The following is a 20317-nucleotide window of genomic DNA, read 5'->3' as shown; positions in this document are numbered from 1 at the left end:
GCTCGAAAAGGCTTTTTCGATTTCCGAGACGTCGGTGCAGTTGGAGAAGTCCAACTGTTGTGGACCGCGACAGACGAACGATTCCTCGGTTTTCTCTTCCTCTTTGCTTAGAACGTACTTGAGAGCTCGTGGTGGATAAGAAGGAGATTTTCTACTATCTACTGGGTACTCAAATGTTTTGACGTCGTGGGTAAAATCCCCTGTTCGTGTCGAAGCTTTCTTTCCTACGCAGCAGCCCATCTTGTTAGAGACAGAAGTTGTCAAATATTTTTCACACTGCTATTTTCGGCATTTGACGCTCGTGGCGTGCACGTGTTCACGTTTTTTGCGCATGCTTACAATTAGCCCTACCCGAATCACGAACCCAACATGGAAGGGATGGAAGTGGTCGAGCTCAATTCGAGTACGCCGTCTGCAGAAAAAAACACGCGTGACTCTCTCTCCCGCAGCGGGAAGGACCTCTGCGAAGAAATCCACGGGATCTCTGCTTTCCTATCACGCAATTCGCTACGCGGTGACGGTGACGGAAAAGGGCTGCTGGTGCTGCGCCCAGCGAAAGGAAAAGGTGATACTGGACGACGTCAGGTACGCAGATCTCGTGCGCGATTAAAATTTTCACGATGACGTCACTCTTTCGTCAGCGGACTAATGTCTCCCGGAATGAACGCCATCTTGGGACCGACAGGAAGTGGAAAAACCACGTGAGAGTTTGTGGTTTTGCGCGTTGACGTCATTATCAATTGTTAGATTATTGAATATTTTGGCTGGACGTCTTACAAGTTCGACGTCAATCACCGGATGCGTTCTTCTGGATGGGAAACCGTTGCCGGAAAATTTCAAACTCATGTCCGGCTACGTCGTTCAGGTACATCAATAAATGATAATAATAATTAAGTTAATCTGTGTTTCTAGGATGACATTGTGATGGGAACTTTGACTGTGAGGGAAAATCTGCTTTTTTCGGCAGCACTTCGTCTTCCGCGCTCCGTTTCGAAAGTCGAGAGAGAGAATCGCGTCGATGGCGTTCTGGAAGACTTGGGTCTCACAAAAGTTGCCAACTCAAAGGTAAGAGTAGACTAAAGAGTAAAGACACCCGTTTATACCAACCGCCCTAATTAAGTTCTATAGTTGTCCCATATGGTCATTATTACAGAAGGGGTACTTAGACATATTGTAGTTTGGCTACTCCCACCATAAGAAATCTTTACTAACCCATCATAAGAATCCTTAGTTTTGGCTATCAGAATCACCCCCACCATAAGAATCTTTAGTTTTGGCCACCCTCACCTTAGGAATCTTTTGTCTTGAGACCACCCCACCACAAGAATCTTAGTTACAGTGCAGGGTACATGTACTGTGGTGTCTTTAGGTGGGTACGGATTTTTTGAGGGGTATATCTGGAGGCGAAAGAAAGCGTACGAATATCGGAATGGAATTAATTGTGAAGCCGAATATCCTCTTTCTGGATGAACCCACGACGGGATTGGATGCTCACACGGCCGTCAGTGTCATTCGTCTTTTGAGAGAGTAAGGGGGAGAGTTTGACATTGTATATTTAATTGGTGATTTTTTTCTCTTTAGTCTGAGCGCAAATGCGACGATCATCTTCTCGATTCATCAGCCTCGTTATTCGATTTTCAAGTTATTTGACCGGTTGACTTTGTTGGGTTGCGGGCAGACTGTCTATCACGGGCTGGCTAGTAACGCGTTGAAGTTCTTCGACGAAAACGGTACTAATGAAAGACACGTGTAATCGTTATTGATTTATTTCTAGGATTTGTTTGCGAGGAGCACGACAATCCGGCCGATTTCTTTCTCGATACGGTGCAGGAAATGATTGAGAGCGAGAAAAAAGACGGCGAGGAGGAGAAAAAGGCTGACAACGAAAGTACATAAATCAATAGTTATTTATGGAGCTTGACTTCCTTTTTTTGAAGTTTTGCCTTTGGTGAAGAAGTTCAACGAGTCGTCCTACTCGCTTGACTTGGACGCGGAACTGAAACCTCTACTGGGAACCTTTTTGGGACGGGGCCAAGATTACGAAGTGAAGAAAGTTCCTTTGGAGTATCCAACCGGATATCTTTACCAGGTAAAGAAAAACGGATTCAAGGAAGAGACAGATTGAATTAATAGATCTAGTTCTTCATTTTGAGCAAAAGAGCTCTAATCAATACCATCCGAAATCCCATGCTATCTATTATGCAGGTAACGTATTGACTTTTTTTTCTAATTATGATGACGTGTTTTAGGTTGCAACGATGTTGATTTTTGGCATCGTTGTCGGGCTCATTTTCTTGCAACTTGAATTGGACGAAAAGGGAATTCAAAACAGGCAAGAGAAAACCCCAACACCAATCAGACTCTTTTGCTAGAAATTCACGTACAGGGTTGGTGCCTTTTTCTTCATAATCATCAATCTCGTATTCGGAAATCTCGGGAGCATTGAAGTCTTCATGGCAGAGCGACCCATATTCAGGCAAGTCATGGAGATAGCTACACATGCATGCCTTCAAATCTATTCATTAGACACGAATCAGCTAGTGGCTATTATCACATTTTTGCTTACTTCTTGGCTCGTGTTGGATGCGATTTGCTCTTTGTCAACATCCTACCCTATTTCCTCTTTGCCTGCGTCACCTATTGGATGATAGGTACTCGTGCCGAATGTATTGACTATATTCTTTTTCATTGTCTGTCTCCCTATAAGGATTTCAAGCTGATGCTGGGAAGTTTTTCTACTACGTTGCCATTATTCTTCTCACGGCGATGTCTGGGAATGGGATATCGTACGCAGTTGGAGCGGGAATACGCGTCTTTGCCTTGGGAACGCTTCTGTGTGCTCTCATCTATACAGTCATGATGGTAAAGTATCCGAGGGGGGCGTTGGGGCGTTTTGATTGCATGGGGCTCTAGGTCTTTGGTGGTCTCTTTCTCAATCTTTCCTCTATTCCTGTTTGGCTCAGATGGCTCAAGTGGCTCAGTGTATTTCGCTATGCACTTGAGGTCCTAAAGCAGTTCCTATCATTTATTTATTTATTTATAAGTTTTCTATAAGGCAATGAGCTACAATGAAATAGACGGGCTTCTGTTTTGCAGTGACGAAATTAGATCAAATGGATCTTGGTAAGAATAGATATTACCTAATTGAATAATTGGTTAGAGATTTTACAGCGTTTCCGGATTTCCTGACGTTGTGACTGGCGCGTCGTATTTGGATTCGCAGGATTTCGTGGAGGCCTCTCTCTGGTTTGCTCCCATGGCTCTGGCTCTGTTCTTCTTCGTTTTTCTTGTCATTGCCTACTTGGAGCTTCGTTTCAAGAAGTTAAACAAGTAGACATGGCGATGAAAGAACTTGTTACAAGTAAAGGTTGCTAATCTGGATTTATTTTCATGGAGCAATGAACGTTTTGTCGTTTTTCTTGGCTGTTCTGGTTTTTGTTTAATTAAAGAACTGATTTCATCTAATCGAATCTGAAAATGAAATCGCTGGCCTCGACTTCAGTTATGAGCCCAATACCCCCCTTCTTCTGTCTTCGTCGTTGTTTTCCTTCGGCGCACGACCTAAAAATTAAATTCCTATTAATTTAGACTACGCCCTCAATCTACGCGTCAGTTGCGGGAATCTGCAGCCGGGTTACTAGTTCGACAGTTCGTGGGCGACTCGCTTTTTGAGCGTGCCTCCCGCGCTAGCATCTTATTGGTGTTGTAGCTTAGGAATGAGCTCTACATCTTCATCATCATCTGCCGCTGGGCCCCCGCCAACGATCGCGGAAGAACCTAGCCTTTCTATTTCACCAGAAGACGGCTCAGTTCGATTGTCTTGCCGTGCTTACGAAACGGACGTGGTGTACAAGTGGTACTTTCGACCCGCGGAAGATGATGCGCTCCTCGCTCCTGACTCGGTCAACGACGACACCGAATCGGAATTGATTCTGAACTCGAAGACCGCTGGCTATTACTTTTGTGTCATAAAGAGCAGGAGCTCGGGCAAATTCACAGTTTCGCAGATAATCCCAGTTTTTTTGCGTAATGTCTATGCATTAGTTAGTTCCAAGTCTCATCTGATTCCTTTTAGCTTCGACGACATCGAATTACGTCAACATGGATAGGCACGTTTCTCTTGAAGCGTCTTCTTCAGCTTCTCGTCCGCAATCTAGGGCAAGTTACGACTCGGAAGAACCCCCAACGAAGAAGGCAAGCAGAGCGATGAAATTGAAATTATATTTACATTCTTTTCTATAGTCGAAAAAGAATGCTGATTGCATGGTACAGTATATCATGTGTTTTAGAGGAAGCACGAAGTCGCAATATTTTCTTTATATAGAGGAGCAGCGGATCTGAAGCGGCAAACGATTCCGCGACAAGAGAGAAGATCTTGTATTCGGAAGAAAGTCGATTAGACGCTTCAATTGTATACAAGCCTTTCCAGCAACTTGGAACAGAGGAAGACGCGTCAACACCCATTTCAGACACAGTATCCAACGACGATCTTGTGAAAGATTTCAGGGCTGGTGCTTGGTCACGTAAAAGTGGGCACGAAATAGATTTGATTCGCTGTCTTCGACGCTTGTTTGGATCGTCGTATGACACAGAATCGCTTGACGCAACACATCAGTTTGGCATAATCCGAGAGGGCACGATGAGCAGGAAAAACAAGTGTGATGCCGCAATTGTTCATCGAAAGAAAGGACATTATTTTCCAGTGCTCCTCCTTGAAATCAAAAGTGGCAGTGATGCAATTGGCTCTGGTCGGATTGGGCTCCACAGGTGAGGAAGTATTAAACGGATGTCACAAAGGTGTCAAAACTGTCAATGTGGTTTTTATTAGGAATTATGAAATAGCACAGAAAGAGCATCTAAAGTTGGCTGCAATAGAAGGCGGAAGCTTTCCGTGTCTTGCTCTCGAGTTGGATCCAAGAATAGTGACATTACACGGTTTCGTCACTTTCAAGGGCCACGCTCTTCAGTCCTCAATAGCAGTTATTACGCGGCTGAGCGAAACGCGGCACAACGAAGGGGACGATGCAGCCACAGTATCATTCCTTCGACGCATCCGCAAAGGAGTCTTACAGCTGGTACAAGAATGGAAAAGCCACAGATATCAACTGCCTGCCATCAATAACCCTCAGTTCACTCCTAACAGGTTTGAAAATCAAAGGAGATGCTCTGACTTTTAGAAGTGGAAATATCACTTTAGCTTTTATCTGAACGACGAGCTTTATGAAGGCTTATCGTGTTCCAGGTCTCTAAGCGTTTCATTGGGAAGAGCCTTTGAATGCAAAATATCGTCGCATAAGGATAAGAAATTTGCGATCAAATCTGTTTTTGGTAAGTAATTGTTTGGCTTTGATATTTGACAGTGCACTGTTTTGCAGGCCACGATGATAAGTACGGCGGAGAAGTGCACAAATCTTTGGCATTAGCTAACTTGGCCCCGCAATACCTTTATGAAGAAGCAATAAATTTCGGTCGCCCGACACGCTATGTAATTATGGAGCTGGTTGGATGGCGCTCGCTGGGCGATTGGCTTAGAGGGGATGCTGAGATCCCAGCTGAAGTTGTAATATCAAATCTGGAGCGCGCTGTGAATGTCCTCCATGAAAGCGGTCACATTCATGGGGACTTTCGTCCATCAAATATTCTCATTAGCAAGGAAGGTGAAATTCGAATCGTAGATTTTGATTGGTCTACGAAAATGTTTGACGAACGGAATTATCCCGAGCGTCTGAATAGCAATATCATCTGGCCTGCTAAACCAGGAGGAATTTTGCGCGAAAGTCATGATGATTGGTACTTCTACGCTTCAATCAAATCTCAGATCAGAGAGAAGGTAGCAGAGCAACAGCAGCAGCGGCAGCGAATCACGAAGTATCGATCGGGCGTACGAACGAGCTAGCTCGAGATCGAATGAACAAAGGAAGCCGACGGTAGGGAACCCACCCAGGAAACGGACGTACACTGCTTGCTCGTGGCGGCCACGCGTTTTGTGCACATACAGTAGACTATTTATTTCTACACACTCGATTGTACACCCCATGCAGTACTAAAAAATCTCTAACTTGTCCTACGTCTTCCTCGTTCTGTCTTCGTCTTCGCCGTCGATCGTCTTCTTCTTTCATCGCGCGACCTAAAAAAGAAATCCTATTAGTCACTGTCAAATAATCGTCGTACGTACCTTTTGGTTGCGTCCGTATTAGCGTTACCCAGGCTACACCGCGTGGAGGTTCGGACGCTTCGTAGCCCAGGGAAGTCTTCGCAAAGCGATGACTCCCTTCCAAAAAGTTTCGGGTGAGTTGCTGCTTCATTAGCCCCCTCAATCAGTATCCGCCTGGACGAGTAGTCGGTCCCTAATACCGAGTCCCCCGGCGCGACGATACCTGACCACATTGGTAGGCACAAGGCCAAGAACCAGGGCTTCTGAGTTGGAGAACGGCCGACCACTGTTTGTAGAGGCCGACAAGAAAGACAGTGCAATGCCGAATAGACTTCACCTGAGCCGGATCATCCTCGGTCTAATCGTGCTATCGGGTGAGAAAAGTGCCGGCAACCAGACCGTTTTTGAACACCCCCTCCAAGCCGTAACCGCTCGAGCCTAGCGCGGTTCGTGCTTGTTAGCAACAATAAGACCTAAGCGATCGTTTCGCCCAGTGCGCGTACCGAGGCCGAAGCCCCCCTTCGCCCTGCCTAAGGCTCCGGCACGGTAAAAACCGTGGGCCACGCTGATCCGCCAATCCAGACTTGCCTTTTGACTTCCCCCGAGCCGGTCCGTTCAAGGACGAGACGTGGCGAACCACGCCGCATCCACCCTCAGCCGCAACTGAAGAGAAATCGGTGTGCACTTCGCTTATGAACAGCGTAACCCCGCCCAGCGCGCTCATTGGTCCGTTGGGGTCACGTGGGGCTTATCCAGCGCTCTGATTTGTTTCACCGAATTAGGCGCGAATTCGTAAACCGGTTTTCAAACCGGTTTACGATTGCTTGGTCAGCAATTTATTTTTGGCAATGAAATGACGCAAGCACCGACGCCATGACGCACCAAGTTCAAGATGGCGACGAAGAAGGCTTCGTGGACGGCGGACGCCTCCTTCTTCACGGTTTCGTCTTACGCTTCGTCATCGAAAATAGGGCGGTCGCGCTAACGCACTCTAGAAATTAGAGCTATCTTTCGATAGCGGCGTCGTTCTTCCTGATAAAGACGAAGAAATCGACCTTCCACCGATCGCAGTCGAAGAAATGAGGCCGCAGCGAGCGAATATTCGACAGAGACTCGTGGGGGCCCTCTTCGGCACGACGCTCTGGACTGAAGGAGATGCGATCGCACGAAACGTAGTCCAAGAAGCCATCTTTACAGGAGAGGCATTATCTGAGAGTAAGAAAACAGTGCTAAGATGCATCTAGCCGAAATTTCTACATGGAATACGTACTAGATATGTGAAAACGAAAAATATTAACAACGTTAGATGTAAGATTCGCTTTTCTGTGATCAAATTCGTGTTTTAAAGAGGTCTTTTTTGCCTACCGTAAGCCTATCTTTACAGTATAACCAATCCTAGTTACAAGAGAAACGCCCCCACCCCCAGTCATATGTACAACATCCCCTCCCCATTACAAATTTTGAAATAGGAACAGTGAACATTTTCATGCACTTTCATCGCAAGACAATGTTCAGTTCAATTCACGTGTTATTTAGAATCACGTGACATCTATCACCTATCCCGAACCATTACGCATTTGCTCTCATCATGGAAGACGCTCACAAGTCTGTGCTCAACAATTTCGAATCGCTGGTAGAAGACATAAAGAGCCTCAAGATGACGACTCCAGCTCTCCATATTATAAAAGCTGTTGAAGAAGCTGTCGAATTCGTGGCCAAAGCAACGCGCAATAAACCAACAGAAGAACAAAAACACTTCCTAGAATTGATGAAAACCCTTAACAAACGACTAAAGAGAATCAAGCCTAAATTGAAGCGTCATCGATCCCTAGATGCCGCCGAAATGGAGACCGTTGAAAAACTCCTCGATGACTTGCATCACATCAGTTTTCGGTACAACTACAAGGGAGGCGCCCCAACAGCTAGCTCGCTGATTGAGACGCCTTCCGCGCGGAACTTCTGGAACGACGCTTTTGACGAGGTAAGGGAACGCATTGTTTCTTATTTTTGAGTGACGGACGCGTTTTAAACAGGAAGTTGAAATCGAATCTGACAAGTGGCTTTCTGTGTACGAATCAAAAATGAGCGTCAAACTGACAGAAGAAGAGAAAGGCATCCTCAAGCGAAGCTTGGGTATGCCGTATTGCATGCTTTTACGGCTCCACCCATGTTTGCAAACACGGTAAAACTGTGTTTGCAAACATGGGTGGAGCCATCCTGGCTCACGCGTCACATTGTGTGATGTGTAGGATTTGCCGGTGGGCGGTTCATCTCATCGGGAATGATTGACGGCGTCTGCAAGGAATTCGGTTTTCCTTTTCGCAATATTAGGAGCTGCCGTGCGACGGATTGCAAATGCATGAAATTCAAGAAGCGTGCTTTTTCTTTGCGCCGAAAAGACGCAGGAGATGAGCGTTTAGAAGACATCGAGTCTAAGTGCATGGAATGCAATCACGAAGAAAAAGAACATCGTACGGTAGAAAAGGATTCAGAAGGGTACTATGATCTCCAAATTCATGTTGTCATACCTATGTGGGGTGTCTTATAGTGAACGCGGAGCAGGAAATGTAGCTAAAAAAGTTCAAATGATTACCAGCAAGTCTGGCTGTGCATTCACGCGCCTTCAGGTATGAGCGTCTATATATCCAGCTAAAATTTGAACGTGAAAACATTTTACGCGCAGAAAATCATTCTCAGAAACGATCCGAAAGAAATCAAAGCCGAATTAGAAGATGTCGTGGACATCAATGAGAGAAACGTGCAGCACCAAACTGCTTTGCACACGGCGGCTGGACATTGCAGCAACCCGGAAATTGCTCTTATGCTACTACGCAAAGGCGCTTGTTGGGATATCTTGGACAAAGTTTGTACAGAGAAGACGGCTGAGAGTCAAAGGTACATAATTAAAAATATTTCTTTGCAGACTGGATGTGCTCCTATTCACCTCGCTGCGAGACGAGGTCAACTTTCCATTGTGAAGACTCTCGTTGAGTGGGACAGTGCGAACGCCGAATTACCTGCTGGAGAAGAGAGCGAGAAAAAGCTGCCTGTGCATTTTGCCTGTGAAGAAGACAGACTCGATGTAATCCTTTATTTGAAAGAAGATGCGAAAGGTGCGGTGATGTGCTGTTACGCCATTAGCAAACATATTTTTATGAAGCTGATGTCAATAAATGCAACGATGCGGGAGAGAATTGCTTGTTCACTGGCGCTATCTACGACAGCGCCGACTCGGTTAGACTTGCAATTAAGCTTGGAGCAGATCCAAGAGCTAGAAATGAAGAAGACGAAGCCCCCATGGACGTAAGCAGAAAAATTCATCTCTAAGTTGTTTTGACTCCTTTGTTCAGGTAGCTGCTAGAGAGCGTTCTGCCGAAACTGCTCTTGTTCTTGCACAAGAAGCTCCTGATACTGTTACCGCGGAAGACGAAGAGAAAAATCAACCATTGAGCCGATGCACGGATTCCAAGACAGTCGGTATCCTCGTAGACTACGAAGCTGATGTCAATCATCGAAACAAGGCAGGAAAAACCGCGCTTCATGCTTCTGCTGCAGACGCGACTCTGACTGAAGTGACCGAAGAACTTTTGCGAAGAGGAGCTGATCCCAACATCGCTGACGAAGATGGCTGCACTCCGCTTCACGTTGCCAGTCGAATGAAAAACGAAGCGGCTATTGATATTCTTTGCGACAGGGATGCTGACGTAAACGCTTTCGACAAAGACGGCAATACTCCTCTGCTGGTCGCTCTCGACAAAGATTTTGAAAGTGTGGCAATAAAGTTTATGGATAAAGGAGCAGACGTGAAAGCGTCCAACCGCAATGGACTGGTGAACACTTTTGCAGTGAAAGATTTCTTAAAATGACGTAAGATTTTAGACGCCGTTACACTTGTGTTGCAAACGCGGCTACAGCCGCTTGGTTCAGCGCCTTCTTGACACAGGCGTCATTATTGACGCAAGGGATTGCTCTGGAAAGACTGCAATGCACTACGCAGTCCTGAAGTCACACATTCCCTTGGCAAAACTTTTGGCAGACTCTGGTACGTAACCGTCTAGGCTATTTTTCAATCTTTAAGGTGTACATTGATTAGGTGCAAACATGTATGTAAGAGATACATGTGGCGACACGCCTCTTGGAATATCTTTTCGAGAGGGAAATCCTCTTAAATCTCTTTCACGTGAAGAGATTGAAGTGCTTCATTATACTGAAGCAGCGAAAGATGAACTGGCTGTTTCACCTGGTATAGGCAGATGCAGATGCTTAGTACAAACCTAATAATATTGCTCTAATTACGTGCAGGAGCAACTTATCCGGAACAAAGCTTCGCCGACGGACCTGGTCTATCTGAAAATGGTCATGTTAATTGTCGGTACAGTTTTACTGTGTTTGCTTCTGACGAGAAGGGAAGGCTGAGGGGAAAAGGAGGAGACCGCGTAAGAATCACGGTAAAGTCGTCGCCTACGGTAATAATCATGATACGTGCACGTGAACTTACGCCAGTCTAGATAGACACAGACAGTAGCAATTTTTGTCTTGGTACACCGAAATTTTCATGACACTTCGTCCATTTGCCTCGTCACTGTATAAAGTGTTTAAGACTCTAGGCCCTAGAATTTTCAAATGTTTCCTTCTGCCTTAAATTTTGCACTTGTTCAAGGCATACCTCCCGTCATACTTTATTCTGATACGGTTATTGACTGGCGTAAATTAGTAATAGCTAGTGTAACTCTTGTTTATCTTTACAAAGAACGAAATCACAGTTTCCACGCTGGACAAAAGTCCTAACAGCAGTTTGGTCGTTCGGGATGAAGAAGACGGAACGTACCCCGTCGCTTATGAGTTTTCCAAAGCCGGTCGTTATGAGTTTCACATAACAATGAATGACAAGTCTATTAAAAGCTCTCCTCACGTCGTCAATTTGCAAGGAACCAAAGCAGTGATTCCTTCATCAATAAGGTATTGTAACAATCTGTTTCAAGCATTGTTGTCACATTTTATTGGGCAGCAAAGCTGACTATACCCCAGGGGATTACAGTGAAGAAGACGTCAGCTTTTCTCGAAGTGAAGGGGTTGGTGAAATAGACCTGGCTATTATGTGTGACACAACCAGTAGCATGAGTAAGCAAGTAATTATACTCGGCCGTTCAAATTTGTTACATGTGCGCTGCGGTGCAGGTGGCGAGATAAAACAAGCGCAACGCCTAATGCAAAACCTGATCAATGCAGTTAAGCTTGAGAAGCTACACACGAACCTGAGAATTGCTCTTATAGCGTACAGAGATCATCCCCCAGAAGTAGCTTTTTAATTAAAGCCAATTTTTCAACTGAGGCGTAAAACGTTGTTCTTTAGGAGACAACTTACGTTACTGAAGTCTGGCCTTTTACTGAAAATGTTGACAAAATCAAAACCGCTATAAATCGTTTTAAAGCACACGGTAAACTATGACAGTCATTAGAGGAAAAACGTAACAGACGTTGTTTCAGGAGGCGGTGATAACCCTGAAGCAGTTGCTGACGCTTTGTTTGAACTCTCTCAACTAAATTGGGATGAGAAAATGCGACCACAGGCAGCTCGATTAGCTGTTCTAATAGGAGATGCTCCTCCGCACGGTATGAAGGATTATCCATGTAGGGACGCTTTTCCAAAAGGTAACAGGGTTTATAATACGAGACTCGGATGGAGCTATGATTTCTTCTAATAAGGTTGCCCAAAAAATCATGACTGGCTTCTTCTTGCGGAAAAATGTCGATCCAGAAACATTGCTATTTTCACTGTCACCTGTTGCAATGACAGCTTTACTATGAAAGCATTTTCGTCTGTTTCCGAGTCGTCTGGAGGTCTTTGCTCAAAGATAGAGGTACACTCAAAAGTCTAGCCGCATAATTTACTGCATGGATTTATGTAGGACAGCAGCGAGATCATAGACTTGATCAAAATGCAGGTGCAGCTTCTTTTGGACATGCGCCTGCTTGACTGCAAAGTATCGGACTCAATAATTCGACTGCCTCTCATTGGCAACCACTTAGAACGCATCAAGAAAGTGACGGATGACTTGAGAGATAAGAAGACTTTAAGTTAGACTAGAGATAATATCCTGTTACAGTACTAAATTTGTAATTTTTGCAGGTAGTTCTTTAAAGACTTCAGAGGGAAGTGCACGCCTAGAATCTCGCGACGTAACCACAGAGGACGTGGACAGAGCTGTGAGGACGTTGAAAACCCTCACTCGTCTTGCTGGTATGGTTCGAGATCGTTCTCTCACCGACTGTCTAGGTAAGCAACTCTATGCTCTGAAAAAACTAACCAGCTGAAGAAAAAAGCCAATAGCTGATTTTTGACAAGTTTTTCTATGTGTATGTCTGGCTGCGCAGTACTAGAACACGTCATTTGCCTTTGAATGAAATCAGGTCACATATCTTTTTATCTTCTGGTCTGGTCAAGCGATTCTCATGTACAACCCTTCCAGCCAATATATCTCAGCATTTATTATTCTTCCCCCCGTAAGCCTATCTTTACAGTATAACCAATCCTAGTTACAAGAGAAACGCGCCCACCCCCAGTCATATGTTTCATCTTCGTCCACTACCCCCATAAGTTCCGTTACTCCCTCCCAGCATCGCTCTCTCACTTCCTGGCGTGCTAGGCGGCGACGACTGTAATTCCTCGGCCATGGCGGCGCTTCGAAGCGTCTCCAGATGGTCGTCGATTGCCAGGACACAGTCGTCGACCCACTGGAGCGCGTACGGCAACTTGCACGCGCCCTTTGCGACCAAAACGAGGTGATTCACGGAGAGGAGAAGAGCTGTAGCTCGCGCTTCAATGAGCTTTGCATCCAGAGGCGGATACATCGATCGGACAAGGTCATCCACCCTGAATGAACAATTAAATAATTTTATATTCGATATGTTAGTGTTTGTACCGTGGTGTGATTCGTCGAGCCACTGTTACGATTTCTCCAACTTTTTCCTTCGATTCGGCCTTAGATGCGTTCTTCATAGTGACAGCCACAAGTCGATCGGTCAATTGATGGCAAGTCTATATAAATAGCAATAATTAATTTTTAAATTGTGAATTTAATTTATTAATACTTTCAGCACTTCGAGACAATGAGGAATGAGACCCCTAGAGAATCCACTCGTAACGAAAACACCCAACCTTATTGACACTTACAATGGATCGTCGAGACATCCGCTTTCTTCGCTCATTTGCTAAGACAGAAAGGCGGAAGAAAGAGGTTCCTTTCAGCGCCATTTTCTTTTTATCACTTCCTTACCTCGAATCGCGCTATACGGGGATCCGGCGGAAAACTGACTTCGTCATCGTCCTTCGACCATTGGACATCGACACCATCGTTCTCCGCATCGGTGCTAGCGCTAGAGGCAAACAAAGGAGGAGATGTCACCGCCACTTCCGGTCGATAGCGTTTGGCGATTATTCGCGCCAAATTCGTCGTCGCTTTCCATCGGAATTACGTCGAATCGTATAGGGATTTCTTACGTTTCACTGGCGCGACGTTTGATGAGATATTCGGCGCGAGAGCAGTAGCGGCGTCGACAGATTACGAATAGCGCGACGAGAGCGAGTAAGAAGATGATTCCCAGTATGCTTAGGCCAATAACGATAGCTGGTTTCATGACGAAGTGCGGGAAAAGGATCAAAGCGAAGAAACAGGACGTTGAGTACACTAGAGTGCGCTACAGTAGATCGATTTGCATTCCTCTAAGCTGCGCGTGCATCACTCGCTAGCATAAGAGTTTTGGTCGTTCTTTTGGCCTTTGCCTGTAAAAATCGCAAAAAGACGTGCTTTGTAAGGCAGTCCGGGACGTTAGTACTTGTGGCAATTCAAGATGCACGCTGCTCCGGTAAGAATCCCTCTTATGATGACCTTCAACGACGGCGAACGATGCGTATTAGCATTTTACTTCACCTCAGCAACAGCTTCCGTACAGCCCATACATCGGGGCCCCTCAATATTCCCATGTGCCCCCACCGCCCCAATTCGACTCTCCCGCTGCCTATTACCCTCCGAATCCCCCCCAATCGCAGCCGTCCGGCCAGCCAAAGCTTTGGAAGCCGCGAGTAGCGCGAAATTCCGAGCCGAAACCGAAATCGCAATACCATTGCAAGGTTAGAGGGCCCCGGCTTCTCCTTTCTACTCTAATCTCGCTTCGAAGTCGTGCGACCTCACCCTGACGGGACTCGAGCAACTGCAATCGCACGAAAAGGGGAAAAAACACCAGACTCGCGTCGCTCGCCAACAAAAAGAGTCGCAAAGTCCCTTCGCGTTCACGGCGTCGTCGACGCCGTCGTCGACGCCGTCGTCGACGCCGGCTCCATCGATGCCGATGAGCCAACAGCACGGTCCAAAACAGAAGAAAAAGCCGAGCAAAGCCGCGAGGGCTACGACGCGAGCAATACTCAAGGATTTCGAACAATACAAAGGCCATCCTTTAATTGGTAAGAAAAAATTAATAATCAATAATTTTTATTGATTTTTTTCGAAAGGCTTGCAGCACGCTAAGTTGACTGTGCGCGAAGGACAGAGTCACGGCACGATCACGTGTCAATTGTGCAAGTGCACCGTGGATTCACGAAGTAGCGCCAACCTGGGCCACTTTGTTGGCCACAAACATTATCTGGCTTGCCTAGTAAGAATAATGAATTCCAAGTCCACCTGGATTCATTATAATAAATAATAAATAATTATGTACTATGGGGTTTCTTTAGTGTGCTTTTGGTGCTCCCGAGCATAAGGCTGTGCTCGATGGACGCGATCTTAAGCCTCACAGCGTCGAAGGAAGAAGAATCGTTGCCTCTCTCGCTCAACAACTGGAAGCGTCCTTCGGATCCGGCATGCATTCCATGCAAGTCATTTATCTTCCTGCTCCTCCGGGAGGTCTCAACAGCAGCAGCAGCGGCGGCGGCGGCGGCGGCGGCGGCGGCGGCGGCGGCGGGGGAACGAAACGAGTAAATAAATTAAAATTGACATTTATTGATTTTTGATGGATTTTTGATTCAGCCGCCTGCGCTTCTGGATATCAATCCGGCGGCGAAACGACCCGCGCCGGCGGCATCTAGACAGCATATTTTGAATAGTCTGACAATGCTGCTCGACTCGAGCGTAAGCTAATTAATTAATAACCCGTCATTACGAAAATGATATTTTTTTCTCGTTGAAGCCCATGGAGTTGATTCAAAACGAGGATGAGGCTCGTCTTGCTCTGATCGCCTCCGGTCGCATCAACGAGGCTCTCTTTCGCTTCCGATACCCCGCCGAAAATTAGGACAATGATGACGTCGGTTCAAAAACGTAAGGCCCCCCTTGGCGTGGAATGCATCTGTCTGTCTTGTCCGTATACGCACACTATGTCGAGTTAGCTCCGTCCCTCTCCGAAAAAAAATGAACCGATAGTCATAAAAGAACTCCTCTATATACAAAACGCGAGTACCGGACCCTCTCTTGCGCGCTACGTGCAGCGCAAGGGAGGCGCGGGCGGAGCGGCGGGCGCGGGCGCACTTCGAGACAGTTTCATTGCCGGTCGAAACGACAGTCTCTCGCTCGGTCGCGCTCGCACGTCCGCTCCCAAAATCGACGAATCGAGCGTGAGCGTCGACATGTTCACTTGAGCCGTGCGCGGCCGTTGCCCTAGCGACGGGACGCCGCCTCGAGCGCTTCTCGACGAGGACGATCTCGACGTCCGACTCAAGCAGCGACGGGGCGGCGGCGGCGGCGGCGGCGGCGCTATCGTCGTCGTCGTCGCCGGCGGATCGAGCATGTCGTGCTTCGCTAATTCTTCGAGCCATTGCGACACTTTCTGGTACGACTGCATTTTCCTTTGAACAAAAAAATTGGCGAAATTCAATTGATCGAATTCGCCAATTCGTTTCTCTGTCGTGGCGAGCGTACCGGAGGTCGGCTTGAAATCGCGCGAAGTCGCGCGTCTGCGTCGTCGGCGCCGACGCCGACGGTCGTATGGGCGGGAGTACGGCTTGCGGCGACGGCGGAGCCAAGAGCTTGACGCATTCGCTGTGTCCGTTCGATTTGGCTAATTGGAGCGCCGTCACGCCGTACGACGTCGCTAGTTCGCGTTCGGCTCCGTTTCGGAGCAACAATCGAACGACGTCGATACTAAAAGTAAAAACACGTGAAGAGAGAAGAGGAAAAACGCGTTTTTCCCCCCCCTTCTCACTTTCCATACTGCGCGGCGAGGTGAAGCGGCATGTTCATATCGGCGTCGAACGCGTTCACGTTCGCGCCCCACTCGACGAGAACCCGACAACATGCCGTATGACCGCGCGACGCCGCGTAGTGAAGAGCCTGCGATCGAAAAAGCAAAGAAAGATCGTGAGATCATTTCCCATCGTTGTTGTTAGAGCGATGCCATAAGGCGTGGGAAACGGTGAGCGATAGTTTGTTTTGTCGATCTTACCGTGCTCTTGGTGCGCGGATTACATCCGTTTACTCCGGCCCCGTTGTCCAGCAGATGCTGGACCAAACGATGGTCGCCCTGACTGGCGGCGCGCGTGAGCGCCGTATTCGCGCCGGACGCCTTGCTTCGTATGCTCGGCGTCGCGTACATGTCGTCCGGTTGCTGGTAGGCCAGCGATATGCTGAAAAAGGAGACCATAGGTGCGTTTGGGAAAGGGTGCGCGCCGACTGTCCCGAGTTACGTGCGCGCGGCGGCGTTTATTCGCGTCGCTAGCGTTCGCGTCGACACCCCGCCTGTGGCACTTGCACCGGGGCTAAATGCGTCGTCGGCGTCGTTGACCCCAGGCGAGCATAAAAGGGGTCCGAATGCGCTCACGCGTCGACCGACTCCTTTCAAGCTGTCAGTTTGTCTCTCTCAAAGAGGCAAGATGCACGCCGCGCGTTCGCGGGGGTCTATAAATATTGCGGAGACTGCTGTCACGCCTTTATTAATTGCATTGTCGTCGATTGGCTTTTGCTGTTTTCTTTGTCAATTTGTTTGGATAGGGTTCCAGTTGCTTCCGGGATGTGGGGACGCCATGGAGCGTTACTACGCAACGTTGATTTTTACGCAGGAAATCTCTAAAACGAGAATAGCGGAGTAGCGGGCAGGTGAAGATGGTCCTGTGTGCAAGCCGAGTGACTCTGAAACGTCAAAAATTCTCTTTGCTTGACTGCCACATCGCACGTGACGGGTTAACATGAATTAATAATGACGCGCGTGCTCTCTCTCTCTCGTGCTCGTCATGCCGTCGGACGCAGCGAAACAACGCGCTGCGAAGAAGAAAGAAGCCCGCAAGGCGGCCGTCGCGAAGCGAAATGACAAAACGATGCCAGAAAAAGGACCGAAAAAGGACGGCAACGGCGATTCGGTGGCAAGTTCGCTCGCCGCAATGAAAATCTCGACGAGAACGTGCACAGGCGTTCTCACGTCTCATCCGTCGTCACGAGACGTTCACTTCGAGAGTTTTAGTTTGACGTTTCACGGTCTCGATCTCCTAACGGACACGAAACTCGAACTAAACTGGGGGCGTCGATATGGCCTCGTGGGCCTAAACGGATGTGGTAAGTAAGAGTAGAGACACCAATAACCCTTTTGAAGATACAATGTAATGTACGTTCGTAACTTGTGACTCTCTCATTTTAGCATAGATATACTAAGAACTAGGTACAGTAGAACCCCGATTATCCGAACCCCGAATTTCTAAGTCACATGACCGAAATTGGGCGTGCCGACAGAAAAAACTTTGTGTTACCAGCTTAAATAACCGCCACAACGGCATTCAGCGCACAGTCGCTCTATTTTTTCAAACCTAAGCTATTTAAAACCTAAAATTTCACCCGTTTTGTGTAAAAATCTCCTATTTCGATTATCTGAACGTTTCGATTATCTGAACCCCCCGCTGCCCCAAGGGGTTCGGATAATCGGGGTTCTACTGTATAGGTTATAGAGTAGATAAATAACACCCTTAGCACCGTCCACTAAAAAATACAGGAATCCGTTTATATGCACATAAAGAGTCATAGTGACGTCTTTTTTTTATATATAGGCAAATCATCTCTTCTCTCTGCGCTGGGCGCCCGCGAACTTCCCATACCCAGTCACGTGGACATATTCCACCTGACAAGCGAAGTAGAGGCAAGCGACAAGACTCCAATCCAATGCGTTCTCGAAGTCGACGCGGAGCGCAATCGCTTGGAGGAGGAAGCGTCCGAGCTGGCTCACAACGACTCCGAAGCGGCGAGCGAACGTCTCATGGGAATCTACGAACGACTCGAGGAACTGGAGTCGTCGACGGCCGAAATGCGAGCCGGAGAAATCTTGCACGGGCTCGGGTTTACGAAAGAGATGCAGGAGATGAAAGCGCGGGATTTTTCGGGTGGATGGAGAATGAGGATTGCGCTTGCGAAGTGTCTGTTCGTCGGGCCGAGTTTGTTGCTGTTGGACGAGCCGACGAATCATTTGGATTTGGAGGCGTGCGTGTGGCTGGAAGACGCTTTGAAAAAGTGAGAGGAGACTATAGAAATTGGCGCGCGTAATTGATTTGTGTTTGGATATAGGTACAGGAGGATCTTGCTTCTTGTGTCTCATTCACAGGATTTTCTCAATAACGTCTGCACGAACGTCTTGCATTTTCATCAGAAAAAATTGAAATCTTACTCGGTGAACTCAAACATATAATAATAATGAAAAAGAATTCTACGGTTTTTTTTTTCTTTTCAGGGTAATTATGACGCCTTTGTGAAAACGCGTATAGAACTAGAGGAGCATCAGATGAAGAGATACAAATGGGAGCAAGACCAGATAGCGCACATGAAGGCAAGATCATTAATAGAGACTTCCAATCGTAGAGTGTCCGTTCCTATGTACAAGACTTAATAAATACACAGACAAAGACCCCCCATCCATCCTAAGACTATTTTCCTTAGGATTACATAGCGCGATTTGGTCACGGTCACGCCAAGTTGGCTAGACAAGCGCAGTCTAAAGAGAAAGTGCTTGCGAAGATGGTAGACGGGGGTTTAGCGGAGAAAGTTATTGATGACAAGGTATAAAATATAAAATAAATACATGCGTGTTAGATTAAGACGTTTTGTTGTCTAATAAGACGTTGGAGTTTTCCTTTCCGGACTGCGGTCCTATTCCTCCACCTGTCATAATGGTGCAAGACGTGTCTTTTCGTTATGGGGCTGATAAGGTGGGATTTGCTACTGGATTAGGGGTCTGGTGTTTGTGAGATTTTTCGTACTTTTAGCCGTTGATTTATAATAAGCTTGATTTCGGTTTGGATTTGGATTCGAGAGTTGCTCTAGTTGGAGCGAATGGGGCGGGAAAATCGACTTTACTGAAGCTGATAGACGGAGAAGTAAGGTCTAGGATCTTTAGCGTGATATTCAGAATCAGAGCGGTGTTTAGTTGATTCCGACGGAGGGGATTGTTAGACGAAACGGTCATTTGAGAATAAAGAGGTTCCATCAGGTGTGGATATTAATTAAAAGTGAAGTAGTTCTATTAATTTTTTATACGTTGTATTTTAAAGCATTTGCACGATACGCTTGATCTTGATCTGTCGGCCGTCGATCATCTGATGAAATGCTTTCCGGCAGTGTCGGAAATAGAGCAAATGAGAAAAGCAGTCGGTCGCTTTGGACTAACAGGAAAACAACAGGTAAAGATATTTAGTTATTGATTATTTGGACCTTTTCTTATACTAAGTATTCCCGTACGTTTTTTTCTCCAGATGTGTCCTATGAAGAATCTCTCAGATGGGCAGAGATCGCGTGTCGTGTTTGCCTGGCTAGCTTGGAATACTCCTCATATCCTCCTATTGGATGAACCCACGAATCATCTTGATATTGAGACTATTGATAGTCTTGCGGCCGCTATTAATCAGTTTGAAGGCGGGGTCGTTCTAGTCAGTCACGATTTCAGACTAATTAGTCAGGTACACGTGCCAAAAAATCTAGCTAATTAATTAATTAATTTATTTATTTTTTAGGTTGCTCAGGAAATTTGGGTGTGTGAAAAGCAGGGCGTGAATCCGTGGAAAGGAGACATATTGTCGTACAAAGAGAAACTCAGACGAAAAGTGCTGAGAAAGCAGAAGAAGAAGAAAGTCTAGGTTTTTTCCGACTTCAGATAAATATTTGCGTTTCTATTATCGTGCGTAAACGTTGCGTTACCGCGTCT

At 46.7% G+C, this 20317-nt stretch overlaps 7 protein-coding genes and 1 long non-coding RNA gene across 10 annotated transcripts; 5 read left to right on the top strand and 3 right to left on the bottom strand.

The window, feature by feature from the left end:
• Positions 1-356: 356 nt before the first annotated feature.
• Positions 357-3465, top strand: LOC136194422 (broad substrate specificity ATP-binding cassette transporter ABCG2-like). Its single transcript, XM_065983539.1, has 17 exons — positions 357-403; positions 450-585; positions 642-701; positions 748-865; positions 913-1065; positions 1370-1527; positions 1582-1730; positions 1775-1888; positions 1938-2089; positions 2140-2205; positions 2250-2332; positions 2387-2476; positions 2527-2651; positions 2708-2862; positions 2914-3003; positions 3056-3123; positions 3172-3465. Exons 1-17 carry the CDS (start codon positions 370-372, stop codon positions 3332-3334), a joined length of 1914 nt encoding a protein of 637 aa, XP_065839611.1. The 5' UTR covers positions 357-369; the 3' UTR covers positions 3335-3465.
• A 187-nt stretch (positions 3466-3652) lies between these two features.
• On the top strand, positions 3653-6061 carry LOC136194428 (uncharacterized). Its single transcript, XM_065983549.1, has 7 exons — positions 3653-4026; positions 4076-4194; positions 4243-4266; positions 4325-4767; positions 4829-5143; positions 5198-5328; positions 5376-6061. The coding sequence occupies exons 1-7, from the start codon at positions 3717-3719 to the stop codon at positions 5894-5896; spliced, it is 1863 nt and encodes a 620-aa protein (XP_065839621.1). The 5' UTR covers positions 3653-3716; the 3' UTR covers positions 5897-6061.
• Positions 5983-6802, bottom strand: LOC136194468 (uncharacterized). The gene is made up of 2 exons (XR_010671640.1): positions 6176-6802; positions 5983-6127 (listed from the first exon to the last, which is right to left on the bottom strand). It is a non-coding gene; the product is annotated as an uncharacterized lncRNA (long non-coding RNA).
• A 247-nt stretch (positions 6803-7049) lies between these two features.
• Positions 7050-12647, top strand: LOC136194409 (uncharacterized). Of its 2 annotated transcripts, XM_065983515.1 has the most exons (21): positions 7050-7369; positions 7428-7462; positions 7691-8135; positions 8188-8287; positions 8404-8650; positions 8703-8781; positions 8838-9017; positions 9078-9267; positions 9315-9457; positions 9505-9984; positions 10034-10196; positions 10248-10397; positions 10457-10620; positions 10905-11113; positions 11163-11275; positions 11333-11451; positions 11508-11592; positions 11642-11806; positions 11861-12015; positions 12064-12232; positions 12285-12647. In XM_065983515.1, the coding sequence occupies exons 3-21, from the start codon at positions 7743-7745 to the stop codon at positions 12467-12469; spliced, it is 3489 nt and encodes a 1162-aa protein (XP_065839587.1). In that variant the 5' UTR covers positions 7050-7369; positions 7428-7462; positions 7691-7742; the 3' UTR covers positions 12470-12647. The 2 variants fall into 2 exon arrangements, with proteins under 2 accessions (XP_065839587.1, XP_065839588.1); XM_065983516.1 differs by lacking the exon at positions 7428-7462.
• LOC136194456 (transmembrane protein 98-like) lies at positions 12627-13845 on the bottom strand. Its single transcript, XM_065983579.1, has 6 exons — positions 13656-13845; positions 13432-13531; positions 13329-13366; positions 13247-13280; positions 13078-13193; positions 12627-13028 (listed from the first exon to the last, which is right to left on the bottom strand). The coding sequence occupies exons 1-6, from the start codon at positions 13790-13792 to the stop codon at positions 12728-12730; spliced, it is 726 nt and encodes a 241-aa protein (XP_065839651.1). The 5' UTR covers positions 13793-13845; the 3' UTR covers positions 12627-12727.
• LOC136194447 (uncharacterized) lies at positions 13052-17342 on the top strand. 2 transcript variants are annotated; one of them, XM_065983569.1, is made up of 9 exons: positions 13052-13187; positions 13253-14020; positions 14073-14285; positions 14333-14615; positions 14664-14806; positions 14886-15125; positions 15178-15279; positions 15338-15468; positions 17134-17342. In XM_065983569.1, exons 2-8 carry the CDS (start codon positions 14006-14008, stop codon positions 15440-15442), a joined length of 1101 nt encoding a protein of 366 aa, XP_065839641.1. In that variant the 5' UTR covers positions 13052-13187; positions 13253-14005; the 3' UTR covers positions 15443-15468; positions 17134-17342. The 2 variants fall into 2 exon arrangements, with proteins under 2 accessions (XP_065839641.1, XP_065839640.1); XM_065983568.1 differs by having other exon boundaries at positions 13053-13187; positions 15338-17342.
• Positions 15515-17038, bottom strand: LOC136194442 (serine/threonine-protein phosphatase 6 regulatory ankyrin repeat subunit B-like). Its single transcript, XM_065983563.1, has 4 exons — positions 16589-17038; positions 16349-16476; positions 16066-16287; positions 15515-15992 (listed from the first exon to the last, which is right to left on the bottom strand). The coding sequence occupies exons 1-4, from the start codon at positions 16784-16786 to the stop codon at positions 15626-15628; spliced, it is 915 nt and encodes a 304-aa protein (XP_065839635.1). The 5' UTR covers positions 16787-17038; the 3' UTR covers positions 15515-15625.
• A 21-nt stretch (positions 17343-17363) lies between the features above and the next one.
• On the top strand, positions 17364-20304 carry LOC136194429 (ATP-binding cassette sub-family F member 2-like). The gene is made up of 11 exons (XM_065983550.1): positions 17364-17691; positions 18177-18633; positions 18688-18790; positions 18851-18946; positions 19057-19176; positions 19236-19325; positions 19383-19493; positions 19544-19606; positions 19668-19796; positions 19869-20072; positions 20127-20304. Exons 1-11 carry the CDS (start codon positions 17373-17375, stop codon positions 20247-20249), a joined length of 1815 nt encoding a protein of 604 aa, XP_065839622.1. The 5' UTR covers positions 17364-17372; the 3' UTR covers positions 20250-20304.
• Positions 20305-20317: the final 13 nt, after the last annotated feature.

Source organism: Oscarella lobularis, chromosome 13, assembly GCF_947507565.1.
Source record: "Oscarella lobularis chromosome 13, ooOscLobu1.1, whole genome shotgun sequence".
In the NCBI taxonomy this organism is placed as follows: domain Eukaryota; kingdom Metazoa; phylum Porifera; class Homoscleromorpha; order Homosclerophorida; family Oscarellidae; genus Oscarella; species Oscarella lobularis.
The sequence above is the reverse complement of the archived record's forward strand: the minus strand, read 5'-3'. Positions and strand labels throughout refer to the sequence as shown.